Here is a 20,287-nt window from a genome sequence, read left to right as displayed (position 1 = left end):
ACAATGCAAAGTTGAAGTGACACTATTTGAGCCCCTGGTATTTGACTTCTCTGTTATGTGTCCCCATGTTTTTCCTTCTTTGACTTGAATCAGTTTGAACAGGATGTTTCTGTCACTTCCACTTTAAGAGGCCTGATATATGTTGGTTGTTTTCTTCCCTGGTCAACTCATTTCTATAAAAAACAATTCATTAGCCAGGCATGATGACACATGCTTGTAATCCCAGCTACCTGGGAGGCTGAGACAGGAGATGACAAGTTTGAGGCCAGTCTGGGTAACTTAGTGAGACCCTGTCTGAAAAAATAAAGGGCTGGGGATGTAGCTCTGGGTTCAGTCCCTAGTACCAGGAAGAAAAAAAAAATGATTCAACTCTAGAAGGAAGGTTCCCACTGGAAAAGACAAAACGGCACAGGTCTCTCAGACTAGCAGGCAGGGCCTGCTGTGGATCATGCATCAGCTCAGATAACAGAGACCCTGGCACAGCCCCTCCTCTTGAGTCCTCAGGGATGGCCAACTTCAACCTACCACTTGTGGGTAGGAGAAGCAATGTTCAGAAAGGTCAAGTGACTTGCCCCAAATTGTTTAGTTAAGATAATGTCACCAGTTCCACCTGACCTCAGAATCCAAACTCTTCTCATTATTAAGAGAAGGCACTGGTAGATGCTGGGCCACAGAGATGTCCCAGGGAAACCGGGCCTCCTGGGAGAACAAAGCAAAACAAGCCAGAGCCAGTTCTAGAGCCAACCACATCTTTATTAGTCTCTGCAGCTGAGCCAATGGAGCCCCGTCTACAGGGGACATTAGTGAGCTACTCTGGCTACTGGGCATGGATGCTAGCTAGCATTTCTACTGGCAATTGGGATTGGGTGGAGGAAGAGACTGGAAGGGACCAAATGGGCAGACTGCTGGACCACCTTCAGGCAGGCACATGGGGAGCTTCCCAGAATGGTATAAAGATGTGTCAGTCCCAGAGGGAAACACTGCTATCTCCCCAGAGTGAAAGATCAGACAAAGCCTGAGATGGGGACAGTCACAGCAATGGACAGAGCTCCTGGGATCAGAAAGGCATTTCCTAATGGAGGCAACTTTCTAAGGCTGGAGCTCCCAAACAGAGCTCACCTGACCCCCAACCGGGAGCCCCCAGGTTCAGTTCAATTGTTGTCATGGGGAACAAGGAACCCAGGAAGATGGTACTAGGAAGGATGGAGCTGAACTCAGAGTATTTGGGGTAAGGATATGTCAGTACTAACAATACAGGCAAAATATTCATCATAGGTGCAATCCTGAAACTTCACTCCATGAAAAGGTCACATCTCCCATTTACCTAGCAACAGCCTGGAGGCCCATCATGATCTGACCCAGCCCAACTGATCTCCCCTTCGGACATGCCATGACATTCAGGGCTCTAAACTAGTCAACAAGAGCACTCCCAATCCACCCGCTTTGCTCCCTGCCCCTACACTTGTCAAAAGACACAACTGCAGTTTTAGCACAACGTGTTTGTTTACTTCTGTTTTCCCACTAGGCCTGGAGCTGCCCCTAAAGAGAGCAGAGCGTGCAACACGCGTTCTCTTTCCAGCACCTGAAGAACTTGAAGCCAAATGAAAGTTATATTACTGTCTTCGTGTGGTTAGATGAAATATAGGTATCTATAAGGGATTTCTGGGGTGTCTAGCAGTAGAACCACGTTTGTGCTGAAGATGTTAACTTCTTCCGATGGGTGGGCATGGGGTGAGGGTAAGGAGTGGGAGGGATGGTTCAAGCCCAAAAAGGGCTAAAGGAGAGGAAAGGGCTCATTTGGCTTGGAGGGTAGAGGGTGGGGTCCAGGAGGAAAAGGGGTTTAGCCGTCTAAGCGCAGGGTCCAGCGCTCCAGTCCCATGACTCAGAACCAGCAGGGCGACCACATAAGTGAGCCCAGTGCGGCGCCGGTGGCGGCTCCGGCAAGCATGCCCATGGCCAGCGGGGCGCCAGCACTGTAGCAGGGATCCTCCCGCACTATTACGTGCGTCACGCCGGGGCCTGCGGAGACAGCCGGTGAGTATAGTATCAGCGACTTAGGAGAAACCAGTCATCTTCATTCCCTTTCTGCGTGACTCCAGCCCAACCCAATATTAAGGCACTGAATCCATACTCCCCAGTCGGAGAAACTGAGGCCTTGACGAGGTAAGGGATCCACACTACCACTTCCCTCCCGGGTCTGCCACGGACGTTCGGTAACTTTGGGGCCTGGGCGGGGCGGACCTCTAAACACACCACACTGCACCTATGGGCGACTGCGGTTCCCAAGTTAGCCACCAGACGTCGCTACGAGCTCAGGAAAGATTGCTGGGAAACCAAACTGAGTAAGTGCGAGCCTGGAGGCTTCTCTGCAGCATCGAGCACTATTTTTAGCTCTCGAGCTGCTAGGAGTTTGCGGAGTTCCTGCCTGAGAAAATACGTAAACACTAAAAGGGTGAGGCTGGTCCTAACTGCCAATGACTCGTGGACGGGACCTGGCATTGGACTGAGAGGCAGGCTGCGGATAGGGGGACCGTGAAGGGGCTGGGCTTAAAGGGTGAGGGAAAGCTTACCTGCGTAGGGCGGCCCGTAGTAGCTGCGGACATACGTGGCCTCATGCGCGTTGGGAGGCACCACCTCGTAGTAGTCTTGGTACGGGCTGTAGACGCGCACCTAGAGAGTCCAACCTGGTCAACTGCCCAGGAACTCCCTGGTCTGGATTTGGTCCCCAGTCCCCTTGCTACCTAAGTTTAGAAATGGGCCCCCAGGCACCAGCCAGCTCCTGGAAAGTCCCACTTCTCCACAAAGTCCATGGTCTTTTTTGTTTGCTGGTTGGTTGGTTTGTTACTGGGGATTGAACTCAAGGGCCACACGCCCACCCCTCTTCTGTATTTTATTTAGAGACAGGGTCTCCCTGAGTTGCTTAGCCCCTCGCCTTTGCTGAAGTTGGCTTTGAACTCATGATCCTCCTGCCTCAGCCTCCCAAACTACTGGGATTACAGGCATGCGCCATTGCGCAGGGCCTCCGTAGTCTTTTGTATTCTAAAAATTCAGCCCTTAGATCCAGCTCCCAGTGATGATGCCTCTCACTCTGGTCTCCTACCTTGCTAGAGAAAATTTTCTATGACTCCCAACTTCCCTTCACAGGTAGCAAAGGTAGACTTTGCTAATTAATAAGTGTATAATGGTCTCACTTAAAACCCAATTGATTTCTCCCCTAGTCATAGGGTGGGAATATGGCCAAGTCCCAGGCTGAAAATAAAGAGGGGTTAGGGAGAAAAAGAGGAAAAGGAAGGGTAGGAATGAGAGGTAACCAAAGTAACTGTTATCGAGCATCTACTGTGTACCAGGCCCTGGGAGAGGTATTCACCTGTGCTACCACCTCTAATCCTTAAGATGAGTATTATTATCTCTCTACCACACAGACCTGAGGACCCAGGTTCAGAGAATGAACAGTGTTCTCTGCAGAATGTACTCATTGCCCGCCCCCATCCCCCAGATTCTTCCCAACCCTTCAAAACCTAGCTCAAAAGCCACCCACTTCAGAAACCCCTCCTAGTCTCAAAAAAAAAAAAAAAAAAAAAAAAAAAAAAAAAAAAAAGCCTTTCTTCCTGAATTCACTGTGGACTTTACTTGTGCCTCTCATTATCATTTCTCTTGGCCTTTTCTACCTGCACTCCAAATGTGAGCTACCTGTGAGCAAGAACTCATTAAATTTGCTAGACCAGCAGGGTCTAGCACGTGTCAGGAACCAAAAAATAAATGCTGGGTTAAATGGAAGTTCCCAGTCCAAGAGGGAGCAGACCTGAGGAAGGGGTAGGGTCCCCTTCTCCCCTTCTCTCCTGGATCGTTCTTCTTAACCCCCTTTCATCCTATACTTCTATCTCATGGGGCTTCACACCTGAATGGTCCCACTCCCTTTAGAAGTCAAAGTGTCTCAAACTCCATTAACTTGGAGTGACTGCAGCATTTCACCATGCACCACACCTGTTCCTCTCCCAACAAATGTTTTTCTCTAAGAATGCCATCAACACACACACAAACAAAGAATTTAGGTTGGCACCCTTGTCTTCACACACTTGTCTTGCTTGTCACTTCAGCCACTAGGTCTCATGATTTCATCTTCTAAATATGCTCTTCTGTCCATCCTCTTGGCCAATGTCAAGAGAATAAGCCATTAGCACACTGATTTCAAGTCTCCATGCCATTTCCCTCTAATAAGGATGACTTCTCACCTTTTCTCATTCAACTACCTAATTTGCGTTTCAGATTCAACTCAGGTTTGTTCTCCTTGAACTTCAATTTCTGTTGTGGTCTCATCTAGACACCCAGGTAGCTCTTGGACTTCCCTCTCTCTCAGCTGATCAATGATAAAGCCTTGTTTGTATCCTTGTGTTGGTCTCTCACAAGACTTGTAGACCCCTCAGGTTCCAATCAGTAATATGGTAAGTGCCTAATAAATGTTTAATGACCTTAGCACAAGTGAATCAAATACAGATGGGAGGGGCTGGGGTTGTGGCTCAGTGGTAGAGCACTTGCCTCTCATGTGCAAGACCCTGGGTTCGATCCTCAGCACCACATAAAAATAAGTAAGTGAAATAAAGGTATTGTGTCCATCTACAACTAAAAAAAATAAATATTCAAAAAAAAATACAGATAGGAACTAAGGTCACCCAACTCTGAAACTCTGAGTTGAGGTTTAAGTTAGGGAGAACAAGTGGTGCCTGGGCAATGCAGGGGGCTCAGACAAGCATGTTGTAGGTCCTCAGGCTCAATTAACTGCTGGTTGTGTTTCCTCCCCAAGGGCTTTCTGGATGAGGTAGCCAGGATCTGGGCTTCATGCCCAAAAGGGGCTGGCGGGACTTAAGCACTCAGATCCAATTTTACTGTTTGAGAAACTGAAATCCAAAGTTTCCACTTGCTCTGCAGTTTCGGTGAGCCAGTAGCCTTGTGAGGCCCTGACGAGGGTGGAAAACACCACCTCATGTCCCTCTGGGGCACCTGTTTCTACCCTCCAGGTCTGGGAGGCCCAGAAGTAAACTCATGTAGATCACCTGGCAATAGGCAACCTGAAAGCTTAATCTCTGATTCTCCCCCTCTTCTGGAGGCCCCACCACTTACATAGGAAGGGAAGAGTTGGTCTGTCAGGGGCCACACACAAATAACTTCCTTTTCTCCAATAAACTTATACTAAGGTTTACAGTCTTTTAAATCCTATTTTTTTAGGCATTGCCACTTTAAACAAAGTTATACCCTAGGCCATGCATAGAGAATACCTCAGAATGAAAAGCTAGAGTCAGGTGCAGTAGTACACACCTGCAATCCCAGCTATCCAGGAGGCTGAGATAGGAGGATGGCAAGTTGGAGTCCAGACTGAGCAACTTAGCAAGACCCTTTCTCAAAATAAAATGAAAGGGGCTGTAGATGTTATTCAGTGGTAGGGTACTTGCCTAGCATGCATGAGCCCCTGGGTTCAAACACCTGGAACCCCCGCAAAAAAGGGAAGGGGTCTAGGAGTCCCAGGCATGTCATTGATGAATTGAGTAATGCTGATCTAGCTAAGTAACCCTCAGAACTTCAGCTTCCTCATCTGCAAACAGTCTTTCCCACACTGCCAACTCCCAAGGAACTGTGAGAATCCAGCAGAGCCACATCTATTAGGCAACCATGTGGCCCGAGCTCTTCTAGGCTCAGAAGTCATGCACGTCAGGATCCCCAGGAACAATCTGTGTGATATATGTTTGTGTTTTGCTGTGGATTGACCCAGGGCCTTATGCATGCTAAGTGAGCATGTTAGCCCAGAAATCTATAGTTTAAAAAATTCACTCCTGAGGCTAGGGATGTAATTCAGTGGTAAAGTGCTTGCCTAGCATGCCTAAGGCCCTGGGTTGATCCCCAGCACTGCAAAAAATAAAGTTAAATCTATAAACACTACAGATTTCCTATGCCCCACCCCAGACCTATGAAATTAGAGCATCCAGAGGTAACATTTTAATATCTGTTGTTGTTTTAAGTCCCTAAGAAAGTCTAACACACAGCCTCACTGAGCACCACTGAGCAAGAAGAGTTCATAGTCAACTGTAAGACTACAGACACTCTACTCAAGCCCCACTGCCACCTATCCCATCCTGGCTGGACCTGTATTGAGCACTGGGGACAGAAGCGGTTCAAGCCCAAGTCCTGATTCCAAGAAACATTCAGGGAGAGGAGAGGCAGACCCAGACTAAACTATAATAGGTGGTAATAATGCCATACTGAAGCCTGGCCCTGCCCTTCCCTCCTTCCTCCCTCCCTCCCTCCCTCCCTTCCTTCCTTCCTTCCTCCTTCCTTCCTTCTTTCATTCACTTGTCCCATGAGCATACTCTGAGACCTATTTCTGCTAGACCCTCATGTACTAGGAATGTTCAGAATAAACTGTCCACATCACTGAGCACATCTCACTGAGGAGGTGGCAGCATCTGAGGTGGGTCTTTAAGGATGAGCACCAGTTTGTAGGTGAATGAGAAAACTAGACGTCTTGGTGGCAGAGAGAATGGCATTTATAGTGCGGGGAAAGGAGAAAGCAGGAGTGGCTGGGGCAGAGGGCACAGCAGAGCACAGGGATGAGGGGAGGTAGCAGGTGAGACTAGCTACATTCTACAGGCCTTAAAAACCAGGCCTTGGTGGGTATCCAATGAGTGTGTGTGAGAGGGAAGAGCGGTGACTGGGACTGTTTTGGAGAGGCTCATCCTGGTGTCCAGAGTGGAGGCAGGGAGGGCTAGCCAGCACTTACCCAGATTCGCCTCTCAACCTTACAGGGATTCCACGATCGGGTCACACACCTGACCTTGGGGCAAACCCGGCGGCTCCTGAGTGGGACGGGGGCTCCAGCTGGGGCCTGCTCAAGCCACAGAAACCCAAGAAGGGGGAGGGACATAGGTGTCAGAGGCCCTCTATGCCTGGAGAGACTGAGCTCTTAGCAGGCCCTACCAGTGCTCTCTGCCAACTGGGCTGGGGCAAGGGGGTATCCTCTTCCTTTTCAGCCCAAGGTAAGGAGGAGAGACACAGAGAGGGATGGTGACTGCAGACTCTTTCTAGCCCGCCTTCACCTCTCGAATGCAGCTGGTTCTCCCAGTCTCCAGGTAGGAGAGGGCAGCTCAGCTCTCAAGTGTCCTCAGCTCTCATCTACCTGGCCCCCTTCACCACCACCACCCCCGCCTGGCCCTTGGCTGTTTCTGTCCCCAGGTTCTGTGTTCCCTGGTACATCCAGGTCAGGGACTCCTCCTGGAGTCTTCCTCCAGAGTGGGGCATGAACCTGTAGCATATGGAGGTCACACCTGCATAAGCACAAGGACAGAAAAAGCCCACAGACATGAATGCACACAAACAAAGCAGACACAGGTACAAAATCATTGACACACACACCTACTCTAAGCGGGGGCCCAGAGATGTGTGTGTGTGGAGCAGAATGAAGTAGGATCAAGGGTGGGGCACAGAGAAGTGGTCAGCAGAGCAGCAGAAGGGTGGACAGATAGAGAAGGGCCAAGGCAGCTTCATAGAGTCAGAGTGCAGAACGGTCAATCCTCACCTTCCATGGAACTGAGTAGCCCTCCCTACTAGAGGGCTTTGGAGCTCAGAGTCCTGTGAGCCCGACCTGCGGACCACTGTTCCAGCCTCCTCACTCCTGGCTTCCTCCAATCCTGGAAGCCTGAGTCTGTCCCCCAAAGTCTAACAGCCCTCTCTACATAATGTCCCTTATTGTTCCCACAACCCTCAAGAAAAGTCCAGTTTGAGGTCCTTTGTGACGGGGCCTCAGAGGTAATCTCTCCCATGTCATTCCCTCCATGCTAAGCCACCCAACAGGCCAGACTCTGGGCCCTCTGCCACATGCCTGTGCACACACTCGCACACATCCCTGCCTTTACTCTGGCAACTCCTTCTGCAGATGACAGCCTCCTCTCAAAACACAGGCTCGTCACTGAATTAAGACCTAGACTTTGGACATGACACTTTTTTGTCTCTGGACCTTAGCTTCCCTATTTGTAAAATGCAACTGATGATATCAACACCCAGGCTCTCCCCACCCCTCTTCTAGGGCTGTGGGAGGATGAATTGGCATAACTGGGTGCTCAGCACAATGCCTGGCCCCCGAGGGGGTTTCTACATGCATCCCAGGCTCCTTTGCTCTTTCCCAGTAGACTTTCTCTCTAGATGACAGCAGGCTCCATTATGCCACAAATAGAAGGAGCAAGCATAGATTCTGGAATCTGACAGGCAGGAATAGAGGTCATGCTGGGCCTTGGCAGCTCTTTAAACTCACGTCTCCATCAGTCACTAAGCTCTTTTGACTGCATTTCCTAAATATGTCCTGTAATCATCAGCCTGTCTCTGCCAGTGAGGCCTCCATCCAGAACTGTTGCCTGAACACTGTCCTGGCCTCCAAGCTGGTCCCTAGGCACCCACACTACAATTCATTCCCTAACTACCAGCCAGACTCTTATTAAAAATCCAAGTCTGTCCAGGTGCCTTGGTGCATGCCTGTAATCCCAGAAGTTTAGGAGTCAATTTAGCAAGGCCCTAAGCAATTCAGCAATGTTCTTCTTCTTCTTCTTCTTTTTGATATATATATTTTTTTTAGTTGTAGATGGTCACAATACCTTTATTTTATTTATTTTTATGTAATGCTGAGGATTGAACCCAGTGCCTCTCAAGTGCTAGTAAGTGCTCTACCACTGAGCCAAAACCCCAGCCCCAGCAGCTCAGGAGGGTGAGGCAGGACGAGGTGCTAGGCTGGAGCTGTAGCTCAGTGGCAGAGCACTTGCTTTGCATGTGTGAGGCACTGGTTTTGATCCTTAGCACTGCATAAAAATAAATAAATAAAATAAAGGCATGCTATCCATCTACAACTAAAAAAAAAAAAAAACCAAGGTGCTAAGCAACTCAGTGAGACCCTGTTTCTAAAATAAAATACAAAATAGGACTGAGAATGTAGGTCAGTAGTCAAGGGCTCCTGAGTTCAATCCCTGGTACCAAAAAAAAAAAAAAAAAAAAAGAATAAAAAAAAAAGTCTTGGGGATGTGGCTCAGTGGTAAATTTCCCCTTGGTTAAATTCCCAGTAATTAAAAAAAAAAAAAATCCAAGTCTGGCCAGGCATGGTAGTGTACACCTGTAATCCCAGCCACTCGGGAGGCTAGGGCAGGAAGATCACAAGTTCAAGGTCAACCTCAGCAACTCAGTGAGACCCTGTCTCAAAGAATAAAATGGGCTGGATATGTAATTCTGATCTAATCATGCCATCCCTTTGTTTACAAATTTTTGATGGCTTCCTGATGCTCTTAGCAGAAACCAGCATCCTTAACACTGCCCACAAAGCCTGGTCCTGCCAACTATCCTTTCTAACTGCCCCCCATCCTGAGCTTCAGTCACCTCAGCCATTTTTCCTTCTGTTGCTCTACCTGCCACAATCTTAACCCCTCTCAAGCCTTTGCACAGCCATCTACCATGGATGGATCAACCGTCTGATTCATCTACCTGGAAAGCTGTTCCCTTCACTACATCCCCACACTGTTTACCTGGTCAATTTCTGTTTATCCTTCGGGTCTCAGCTTAAGCCTTATCTGAATTCCCACCTGGATCAGGCCACCAAAGAGTCAAGAGCAGTTACCACTATTGCAATGAAATCATTAACTAACTAATCAGTTGTTTCACATCTGACTCCTCACTAGGCTGAGTCCAGGAGGACAGGGCCCACATCCCCTCAGTTCATTTCTGATCCCTGGCACTTGTCACAGCACCTAGAACATAGTAGAAACTCAGTGAATATTTATTGTACAGAATGAATGAAACTCAGTCTATATCTGCAGAAACAATAATCCCAGGTAGCAAGGTTGACCTCACAGGACTATTGTATTTGGAATTAGACCTAAATCACACCTGGAACATAATAGTTGCTCGATAAAAGTTCCTTTCCCCTAGCTCACATGCCACCCCCTCCTCCAAGTCTTCATGGAGGCTTCTTTTTTTTTTTTTTTTAGAACACCCTTGGTCTTCATGGAGGCTTCTCTCCCTCTCTCCTCTGAGTTACCAGCTGGCTGTCTTTCCTCTTTTTCCTTGTGGGACTCAGGGAATCTGAGTCTGCCCAGGCATAGGAGCACTAGATTGAGAACTGCTGACAGGCGGAGACCGAGTCTGAATCACCCATGATTCTATGGCACATGGGGCTGGGAAGGAGGGAGAGAAAATGGGGCTCACCGGAGTAGAGTTCGCCTCCAGCAATGCCGTCTTCCATGCTCTGCAAAGCAAACCCCCAAGTCCATGAGGTGATAGTTTGAAAGAAGGGGGTTCAGACCTTCACATTCTAGACTTTTCCTCTCTAACTCACTCTCTAACACCAGTCTCATGAAAAGGAGTCAGATCGGCTTGACTCCTTCAGGTAGACAAGAGTGATCCTCCCCTGCCCCTGTCACATGGATGGACCCTTAGTTAGGCTAATTCATTCTTAGAACACAGTCCCCTCCCCTCTAGAAGTTCCAGTTTTTCCATAGATACAGTGGACTTAGGGGGGTCTCTTAAGGGACTTACGATTCTGACATGCCGGGGCGGGTGCTCTAGCTGCGGCCCACCTCCACATAGCAATCCTACAAACACAGCTCTCCAGAGCTCTGACCCTTGGGAATGCCCAGTGGACACCAGACAATTGGGCCTTTGTTGGTTGCCATGGCACCTGGCTGGGGTGGACAAGGCGGCTCTATGCTGTGTGCCTGGAGCTCAGCTTCCCCCACTCCCACACACCCATCTCTTTACTCTCCCCCCAGCGCAAAGGCTAACCCCCTCAGCCCGAGGGGAGGAAGGCAAGGAATGTGAGGGAACAGATGGTACCCAAGGACACCTCCAGGCTCAGTGTGGATATGCATCTGACATTGGGGTTCCCTTGCCTGGCACACAGGCAGGTTTGGGTCTACCCTTCAGATCTCAGTCCCCATGTCAGGGCATCTGCTCAGAAAGGAGTAGGAGGCAGGGTCCTTTTTCAGATGCCATTGGCTTTGTTTGCTCTTTTATATCCCCCCAACTGAAGACTCCCCTCAGAAGCTGCTGCATACATTCTGAATGCCCGGGGACCATGCACCTGAGGCAGGTGTACACACCTCTGCCTCCACACTTTGAGCTCACAGATCATGTGAGGAGCCCACTGCTTACTATACCAACCATCATCATCTGTCTCGCTACTGCCCAGCCTCCATGACGCCACCTTACTGGTCTCAGACCCTCTTCCTACTGTTGGGGAACTGGAAGGCCCAAGAAGAAGGGGGTGTCTGGTTGCATTCCCTAAGATTCTGTCGCATCCTCTCCCAAGAACTACTCACACAGCATCATCCCTAGTCTCTGCGCACAGGTGCAGGCGGGAGCCCTCCCGCAGGTTCACGGTCAGCAGGCCATCTCGGCTCCGGCCCTCTGGGGGCTGTATATCTGGAAGCAGACAAACACTGGTGGACTTTCCACAGGTATAGGTCCCAGATCCCCCCAGAAACTAGGAACAAGAACAGGAACTGATTGGTCTTTTCTACCCTCCTCTGATCCCCACACTTTCTGAGGATTCTGCTATACTTTTCAAACCCTTTCAACCAACCCACATTACCAGCTTCCTTATGAACATCTCCCAGTTTTCTCTGTTATAATTGTGGCCTAAATCTTGGTTGAAGAATTTAGAGACTTCAAACCTTGGTTGAAGAATTTAGTGTGACTCTTAGCCAGTCACTTAACTTCTCTGAGTCTCCTTATTTCATCTAGTTCATGTCTGACTTGTCTCTGCAACTGGCACAGAGTAGGAACTTGACAAAGCAGTAATTTCTTACTTCACCTCTAACTGAAGTGGGGTTGACAAAGGCCCAGAAGCAGTGTCAGTGGGAGCCTTCTGAAAGCTGCAAAGAGGCTTCCAATTGCTGGTGTTCTCAGAAACAGTGGAAGGACTCTCCCCTGGACACAATGCCATAGAGGAAGGGCTTCTGCTCACCATGACACTCTTGGCCGATCTTTATGTCACGGACATTGAACTGGATGAGCACACGGTCTTCCTCGTCCTGCGCTGTCTCATCATGGTAGTAGCCTAGCGTCCCGTCCAGCCATAGTGCAAACCAGTTTCGCTTCCAGCGGCGGAGGATGGAGCCTGCGTGATATTCCAGACCCACCCGGCGAACTAATCCCAGAGCCTGCTGGGGGCAAGAGCCCCAGATGGGCTCCCAGAATCCCCTCAATCCTAGCCCTCAGTATGTTAACCTCTTAACCCCTTTCTTGTATATCCACCTCTAAAATGGGCACAGGGTCCCTTTCTGTCTTGTTCAACACCTTTCTCTCACTGGCCCATACCTTACCAACATCTCCTTACCCTAAGCCTCTCTCTTCTCTCCTATCTTGGCTTGTATGATAGTCATTTGTGTCATGTCTGCCTCTTCTACCAGACTGGGGAGGCCACAGCTACCCACACAGATCGTAAAACTAGCAGAACCTGTGTTTAGTGTTTGCCAAATTGAATGGGCAGGGGGCATGGGGTGTGGGGGTCTTGGTCCCAGGGGTTCCCAGGATAGCTCTTGTTCAGATCAAAAATCCGGTCAGAGACAGGTCTGAAAGCCTGAAACCACTATAGCTTCAGACATTTTGCAACTGGAATCGTAACAGGAAAGAGCAGACATAAGACGGCTTCTCAGAGCTTTGTGGATTTCAAAGCAGAGATATTTTCCTTTTGTTCTGGGACTTGTTTGTGTTCCAGCCTTGGATTGGGCTGCTGAGGACACACAGAGGGTCAAACTCAGTCTGTGTCCTGAGAAGCTCACACTCTAGGGCCAGTATGGGGTGGAGGACTGTGAGACCCACAAGTAAAGACAGTGAACCGGGAAAGGGGTCTCTGAGCCAGGCTGACACAGTGGCAAGAGTGAGGGTTAGAGGAAAAGTCAGAGAAGGCTCATCAAATAAAGGGACACCTGGCTGAATGTTGATGATTAATTAGAAGTCTGCCAGGCAGTCAGGAATAGGAGGACACTGGGCAGGGAGAAGAGCATGGACAAGGGAGGAGAGGAGAACTGATTTTCCTGTTGTTGGCCTAACACTGCTTCCCTCACCCCTGCCCAGGAACGAGAAGAGGGATAGAGAAGGGTCTGGCTCAGGATCACTCACTCTGTCTCCACAGCCAGCCGCCCCTCACCAGGGCCATTTCTTCAAAGGGACTTTCCAGGATGGAGTCAGGCGGGACCTGTCAGAGGAACCCAGGCACACAGTCCTCATCAGATTCAGACTCCCTGAAGAACCCCCAGTTCTCCTGGGGAACCACCCAGGGAACTTTTAAAGCAGTAAACAAACAAGAGCCAGGCAGCCTCCATCTCCTCCCCATTCTCTACTCCAGCCAGAGAATGAGAGCTCTGTCCTCTGTCCTCGTGGGGTCATCAGGGCTACCACCAGCTATGATGTGGCGGGGCAGGAGTGGGGGTAGGGATCAGGAGCCTGGATTCCAGTCTCAACTCCAAATCCTTTGTCAAGTCCCTTGTCCTTGACCTTCCAGGCCAGCCTCAATTTCTATGAAACTGTGTCCCAAGGCAGGTAGAAGTGTGTCTGTGAAGCAGGTAGGCGCTGGAGGGAGGAACTCCTAAAACTCAAACAATATTAGAAAATGGGATTCTGAAATGCTAGCAGCACAGAATATCAGAGTCATGGCAATAACTGAGGGAATTTCACAGTAAGAAAAGCCTCCCTCCCAGCTGAACCCCACTGGATCCACTCACAAAGTGCATAAAATAATACTTTAACAGCAGCTATGACTAATGGAGTCCTGTGTGCTAGGTGTACTTCTCTGCTTTCACCTATCATCTCATTTAAGCCTCTTAGCCATCCTTGCTATAATTCCCACTTAAGAGATGAGGAAACTGAGTCCAGTCACTTGCACAGATCCTGTTGATTAGCAGTAAGCACTAAAGCCGGGATCCACACTCAGCAGTCCTGGCTTTTCATCATTAAACCCAGTAGGAGTTTTGAAAACATGCAATGTTCAGGTCAGGCCCCATGACAATTAATCATCAGTTGTGGAAGAGGCAAGCACTGCTAGTCTCTAAAGATTCCGAAGTGATTCCACTGCACAGCAAAGTTTGGGAGTCGCTGTGGGCGACTACCTCACTTTGTCCCCATTGTAACTTTGTTAGGAGTAAAAGGAGTTTTACTCCTTTCGGATGGACAGAGGGGCAGCAAATGACTTAATCCACGTATATGACAAAACTTGGATTGGAAACCAGGTGCCCTCTATTCCTAATGGTGAGTTATTTGTGAGCAGGTGTGTCTACCCCGCCCCCACCTGCTCACACCTGTTTCTGCGTAACAAGGGCTGGCACACCTGGGGTGGAAGACCTGGCCAGGTCTCTTTTTCTCATACGCTCCCTCCCCTCCAAGCTGACATAGATCAAGAGGCCAGGTGCAAACTCCCTCTCCAGCCCCCCTTGATGCACCCACCTGTCTACACCTGTTGTGGATGCTGCTGCCAAAACCAGCGCTACTCGATGCAGCTGCCACCCAGCCCGCTGCGCCTGCGCTTTGTGCGCCTCAGAGAGCCTGGGGCATTTCACTGCCAGGCTTCGCCCCGGGCCTAGAGGCCCCGGGGCCCCGCCCTGCAGACCCGCCCCACCCCCAGGGAGGGGGCGTGGCGCGAAGAGGTGATGACCGAAGCATGCTGGGACTTGTAGTTTGCAACCCTGCAGGAGGGCAGGAGATGCTCACATGAGTGGTAGTCCTTTACTGACCCGGCGGGTCTTTTTTTTTTTTTTTTAGAACTGATATTTCTTCTCAGATTTTTTATTCCCTAAATGAAGCAATTAGCTCAATGTATAAAATAATTTTTTTTTCTCAGTAAAGGAGCATCTATTACATGCCAAAATTAAAACCCAACTACAAAACTTTTTGACTAATGAAGCCTACACAGTTTTCACCTAAACAAATTTGCTCAATAAGTTGACTAAATTTGGGGCTGGGGATGTGGCTTAGGCGGTAGCGCGCTCGCCTGGCATGCGTGTGACCCGGGTTCAGTCCTCAGCACCACATACAAACAAAGGTGTTGTGTCTGCTGAAAACTGAAAAATAAATATTAAAAAAAAATTCTCTCTCTCTCTCCTCCTCTCCTCTTTCTTTAAAAAAAATTTTTGACTAAATTCTAAGATGCTTATTTAAAAAAAAAACAAACATAAATTTAAAAAAATTTTTTTAATTTTTTTAAAGAAAGGGTCGCACTCTGTCGCCCAGTCTGGTCGCCAATAATTCCCTTACCTCAACCTCCCAAGTACCTAAGTGTGCACCAACGCGTCCGTTTTATTTTACTAAAACGTTTGCTCACTCGTTAATTGTGTATATTTTCTTCAGTGCTGGGGATCGAACCCAGGGCACGCAACATGCTAGGCACGCGCTGTACCACTGAGTTGTAACCTCAGCCTTTACAACAAATATCCCCCCTCCTTTTTTTTTGTACTGGGGATTAAACCCAGGAGCTAGAAGAACTCTACAAATGAGCTACATTCTCGGCCCTTTTTTATTTTGAGACAGGATATCACAAAGTTGCTGAGGCTGGCCTCAAACTTGTGATCCTCCTGCCTTAGCCTCCCGAGTCGCTGGGATTACAGGTGTGTGCAACACAACTATGCCCAGCTAAAATAATTTTTCTTAAGAATTGGGCTCCGGGGCTGGGGGTTGTGGCTCAATGGTAGAGCGCTCGCCTGGCACGTGCGAGGCTCTAGGTTTGACCCTCAGCACCACATAAAAGTAAATAAATAAAAATAAAGGTATCATGTCCAACTACAACTAAAATTTTAAAAAATAATAATAAAATTTAAAAAAAGAATTTGACTCCAGCTGGGTTCCTGGCGCACACCTGTAATCCCAGTGATTCGGGAAGCTGAGGCAGGATGGATGGAAAATACAAGGCCAGCCTGGACGACTTAGTGAGACACTTTCCCAAAATAAAACAAAAGGAGCTGGGAAGCGCTCAGTGCTTGTTACCATGAGGGAGGCCTGGGTTCATTCAATCCCCAACCCCATCCCCATCATCACACACAGACACAATTCTGTGCATGAACACTGGATGTGTGAGTACAAGGCTATTAAAAAGGATGGCTGTGCCAATTGTATCCTGTGAGCACCCAAGAACAAGGCCATTAAAAAGTTCTGCAGAGGCCAGGCGCCGGGGAGCACGCCTATAATCCTAGCAGCTCCGGAAGCTGAAGCAGGAGGATCAGGAGTTCAAAGCCAGGCTCAGCAATTTAGCCAGACCCTGTCTCTAAATAAAATAGAAACAAGGACTAGGGTGTGGCTCAGTGGTTAAGCGCCACTGTATTCAATCCCCGGTACAAAAAAAAAAAATTCCACAGAGCAAGACCTGCAGTGGTGTGCACCTATATAATCCCAACAATTAGGGAGTCTGAGGCAAGAGAACCACATGAGCCTAGGAGTTCCCAGGCAGGAAAGAAGGAAAGAAAGAAAAGAAATGTTATTAGAAACATTGCAGAGGGCTGAAGCTGTGGCTAGTGGTAGAGCCCTAGCCTGGCCCACCTGAGGCACTGGGTTTGATCCTCAGCACCACATAAAAATAAATAAAATAAAAGTATTGTGTCCATCTACAACTAAACATATATGAAAGAAAGAATGAAAAAGAAAAGAAAGAAAGAAATGTTGCAGAAGCTGCAGCCTCACTTGTCAGAGTCATTCTGGAAGCCAGTCTTTGGCACCTGTGGCTTCCAAAGCTGCCTGTGAAGCTCCATCACTGCATGAATGTGCCATTCACAACAAGGGAGGGAGGCAGGAATTGACTTCCTTAGTCTCACAGGGTTGAACACCCCACCCTAATTTAGACTTGCAGGTGCTGCCCCATCACCTTCACCAAAGCCCACATAAAGAGCTGAGTTTTTAAGTATACTTTTTAAAAATCAATTTTAAAAAATCTGTAAACTAATTTTCTTAAAAAAAAAAAAAGAAAAAGAAAAAAAAAGTAAAGTTTCCAGGAGAAACCAGACTCCAGTTTTGCATGGTTTTTGTTTGTTTGTTTGTTTTTGTTTTTGGTTCTGGGGATTGAATCCAGGAATGATTAACCACTGAGCCATAACCCCAACCCTTTTTATTTTTTATTCTGAGACTGGGTCTTGCTGAGTTGCTTAGGGCCTCACTAAGTTGCTGATGCTGGCTGTGATCCTCCTGCCTTAGCCTCCAGAGCCACTGGAATTACAGACATTTGCCACCGCCTGGCTTGCATGGTTTTTTGTAGCTTGGTTTTTAGAAAGTACGGCACTGGGCTCCAGGGCAGCCTCTGACATGCCCTTGCCCTCCACTCCTAGTTTATTGTCTCCTGGGGAGACTAAGTGTAAACACACAGTTAAAGCAAAGAATGTGATTTAACAAGGAAAAACAAGAGTCAGTCTTTGACCAAGAGATTGTGGAAGGCATCCCAGTGGAGGTTGAAAGGTCTCAGTGGATGGGTAGTAGCTTTACAGGCTAAACAAGAGTCCATATGAGCTCTGGTCAAAAAGTTCAAGGGTGGCCCGGCACTGTGGCACACACCTGTCATCCCAATAACTCAGGAGGCTGAGGCAGTAGGATTACAAGTTCAAAGTCAGCCTCAGCCATTTAGTCAAGGCCCTAAGAACTTAGCAAGACCCTGTCTCAAAAAATAAAAAGGGATAGGGATGTGTCTCAGTGGTTAAGTACCCCTGGGTTCGATCCCCAGTACCCTCACCCCCCCCCAAAAAAAAAAGTTCAATTGTGCATTATTTTTAGAAAATGGAAGACAGTGTGGGGGAGCATGGAAAGTAGCAGATGATAAAGCTGTAGAGTTTGCTAGATTATAACATAAAGGCCTTAGATGACAGGCTAAGAGCTTGGATATTATGGCACAGTAGTAACTGCAGCTTGGGAAAGTGTTTCAAGGGTTTAGGTGGTATGATAAATGGGTTGCATTTGGGAAAAGTTCATCTAGAGCACAGTCAAAAATGGATTAGAAATCCGAGAATGGTTGCACATGTCTGTAGGTCCACCTATTATGGAGACTGGGGCAGAAGGATGGTTTGAGCTCACAAGTTTAAGATCAGCCAGGGCTATATAGCAAGATCCCAATTCAAAAAATAGAAAGAGAACAAAAAAGATTGGAGAGTTAGAGGGGCCCAGCTCCCAAGTGGGGAAGAAGAGTGTTTTCTTTGTCTCCTAGTTCTGCCTAGGTCTGCCCCATCCAGGATCATTTCCTTGAATTGCCCGACTTCAAATCCCCACATAGGAGCAGACAAGGCATACCTTCCAGAGATCAGGGATTGCTAGGGTCTGAAAGGTTCCTGGTCCATCCCCTATTTAGGAAGGGCCCACCCCACCCCTGGCCCTCATATTCAAGAAAACTTTCCTTACCGGAGTTGCAGGGCTCATGATTCCCAGGCAGTCAGAGAAGCGTTTCCCAGCAGCTTCTGCACAGGGGCATTTCCCTGAGCGCCTTAGAGATAAGGGGATCAAGAAGGTGCTACCAAGAGGGGCCTGAAGGGGGAGGAAAGGAGGAAGCAGACAGATTTAGGGAAAGTCGTCTTTCTCTAGTCCTCTCCCCAACCTTCCTGACTGATCTCGGGCTCTGACCCTTAGTGCCTGAACAAGTCATCGGTGATTCGAGATGGTCTCAGCCCTGGGTCGCCAAGGTACGGGGGAAGGAGGATATGGGGGGAAGGGGGAAGGAGAGCGGCTGGGCCAGTCCTCCACCATCAGAGGGGGATGGGACTAAGTCTTCATTCTGCTGCTTGACAGAACCGCGCCCATCACCCAGTCCTGGAAGCTCAGCTTGGCTCCTTAAGCCTCCCTCTTTCCCTCCCGAGTCTCTAATCTTGACCTCGATCCACCCCAGCGCTTCAGCCCTTCGTGCAGTGCGTGCCATGTTGGGAGATTCGCTGTGGTGGATCCTATTAGCCACGGAGCTGATCCCCTCTTAGCAGTCCAGGAACCAGACCTCCCAAACCATGCTGTTTTCCATACCTGTGCCTTTAACTCACTTTCTGATCCTTGGACTGTTCCATCCCAGCCTTTGCCTGGCTAAATTTTCCACTCCCATAGCACAGATGGGAGAAGAAGAAGAGGCTGGAAGAGAGCAAAGGAAAGGAGGGAGGAAAACTGGCCTCAGGAATCTGGACCTGGATCCTATCGGTTCCTTTCCTCTTCCTGCTCCCATCCCAGATGGACAACTGGGCAACTGGGCGTCCTTCATCGAGGGGGTAGGGTGGCGATCCGTGAAAACATCTTCTAGATTGCATTCTCCAGATTTAGCAACCAGATGAAAAGAGAAGATTCTTCAACAGCAGTGAGAAAGACTGAGACCCTCCTAAATGGGAGCCAAGGAAGCTGAGCAGATTAAAACCACAAACTCCTGACATCAATTCCAAATCTAAACACAGCCAGTCCTGGCCACTGTCTCTAAAATGTTGCCAATGTCCTCTGTGAGAAACTAATAAGAAGTGTGGACTCTTCAGAAGGGGGTAACATTTTGCATATAATCCCTGCTACCTGAAGTCATGATTATCACTGTTGGATTGGTTTTTGGTTCTTGGCTTTTTTTTGGGGGGGGGGAGGCTGGGGGGGCAGTGTTACAGGGCTGGGGCCTTCTGGGACACTGAGGCAGTGTGAAGACACCCCCTTCAAACCCCAATTCTTTCTATCAAGTCAGAAAGATTTCAGAGGTGTCCTTCAGATTAACAGGCATGAGTTTATTGAAGGGGAATAAGAAAAAGGAAGGGGGGGCTGGGTTGTGGCTCAGAGGTAGAGCCCTCACCTAGCCTGCATGGGGCACTGGGTTTGATCCTCAGCACCACATAAATGTAAAATAAAGATATTGTGGGGCTGGGGATGTGGCTGAAGCGGTAGCGCTCTCGCCTGGCATGCGTGCGGCCCAGGTTCGATCCTCAGCACCACATACCAACAAAGATGTTATGTCCGCCAAAAACTAAAAAAAATAAATAATAAACATTTTTTTTTAAAAAAGATATTGTGTCCACCTAAAGCTAAAAAATAAATATTAAAAAATAAAATAAAGATATAGTGCCACCTAATACTTAAAAATAAATATTAAAAAAGAAAGAAAAAGGAAAGGGGACACTCCCAAGAAAGAGAGTGGGTCCTGTCAGAGTGGAGGGGGACAGTGTACCTCTCCTGCACTCCAGGCTTATCAGGAATCCCAGAGAAGTTTCCAGAGAGCTCCTGCCCAGGTCCACCTCTTGACTTCTGACTGACATTAGACTTTCAAGTCCCCACTGACATGACAATTCTAGGTCACTTTGGC

General features: G+C 48.5%; 1 protein-coding gene across 1 annotated transcript; it reads right to left on the bottom strand.

Moving 5' to 3' along the window:
• Positions 1-740: 740 nt before the first annotated feature.
• Plekhb1 (pleckstrin homology domain containing B1) lies at positions 741-14,613 on the bottom strand. Its single transcript, XM_026409134.1, has 7 exons — positions 14,464-14,613; positions 13,144-13,219; positions 11,987-12,139; positions 11,340-11,442; positions 10,228-10,267; positions 2,571-2,670; positions 741-2,019 (listed from the first exon to the last, which is right to left on the bottom strand). Exons 2-7 carry the CDS (start codon positions 13,178-13,180, stop codon positions 1,883-1,885), a joined length of 570 nt encoding a protein of 189 aa, XP_026264919.1. The 5' UTR covers positions 13,181-13,219; positions 14,464-14,613; the 3' UTR covers positions 741-1,882.
• Positions 14,614-20,287: the final 5,674 nt, after the last annotated feature.

This window comes from Urocitellus parryii, chromosome 4, assembly GCF_045843805.1.
Source record: "Urocitellus parryii isolate mUroPar1 chromosome 4, mUroPar1.hap1, whole genome shotgun sequence".
In the NCBI taxonomy this organism is placed as follows: domain Eukaryota; kingdom Metazoa; phylum Chordata; class Mammalia; order Rodentia; family Sciuridae; genus Urocitellus; species Urocitellus parryii.
This window is presented reverse-complemented; position numbering and strand designations above follow the sequence as displayed.

Excerpts from the sequence above, each read along its gene's own strand:
- Plekhb1 (XM_026409134.1), bottom strand. The coding sequence starts at position 13,180 with ATGGCCCTGGTGAGGGGCGGCTGGCTGTGGAGACAGA. Across the intron at positions 12,140-13,143 it reads CGGCTGGCTGTGGAGACAGA|GCTCCATCCTCCGCCGCTGG; the intron begins GTGAGTGATCCT and ends AATATCACGCAG. Across the intron at positions 11,443-11,986 it reads GATCGGCCAAGAGTGTCATG|ATATACAGCCCCCAGAGGGC; the intron begins GTGAGCAGAAGC and ends GTCTGCTTCCAG.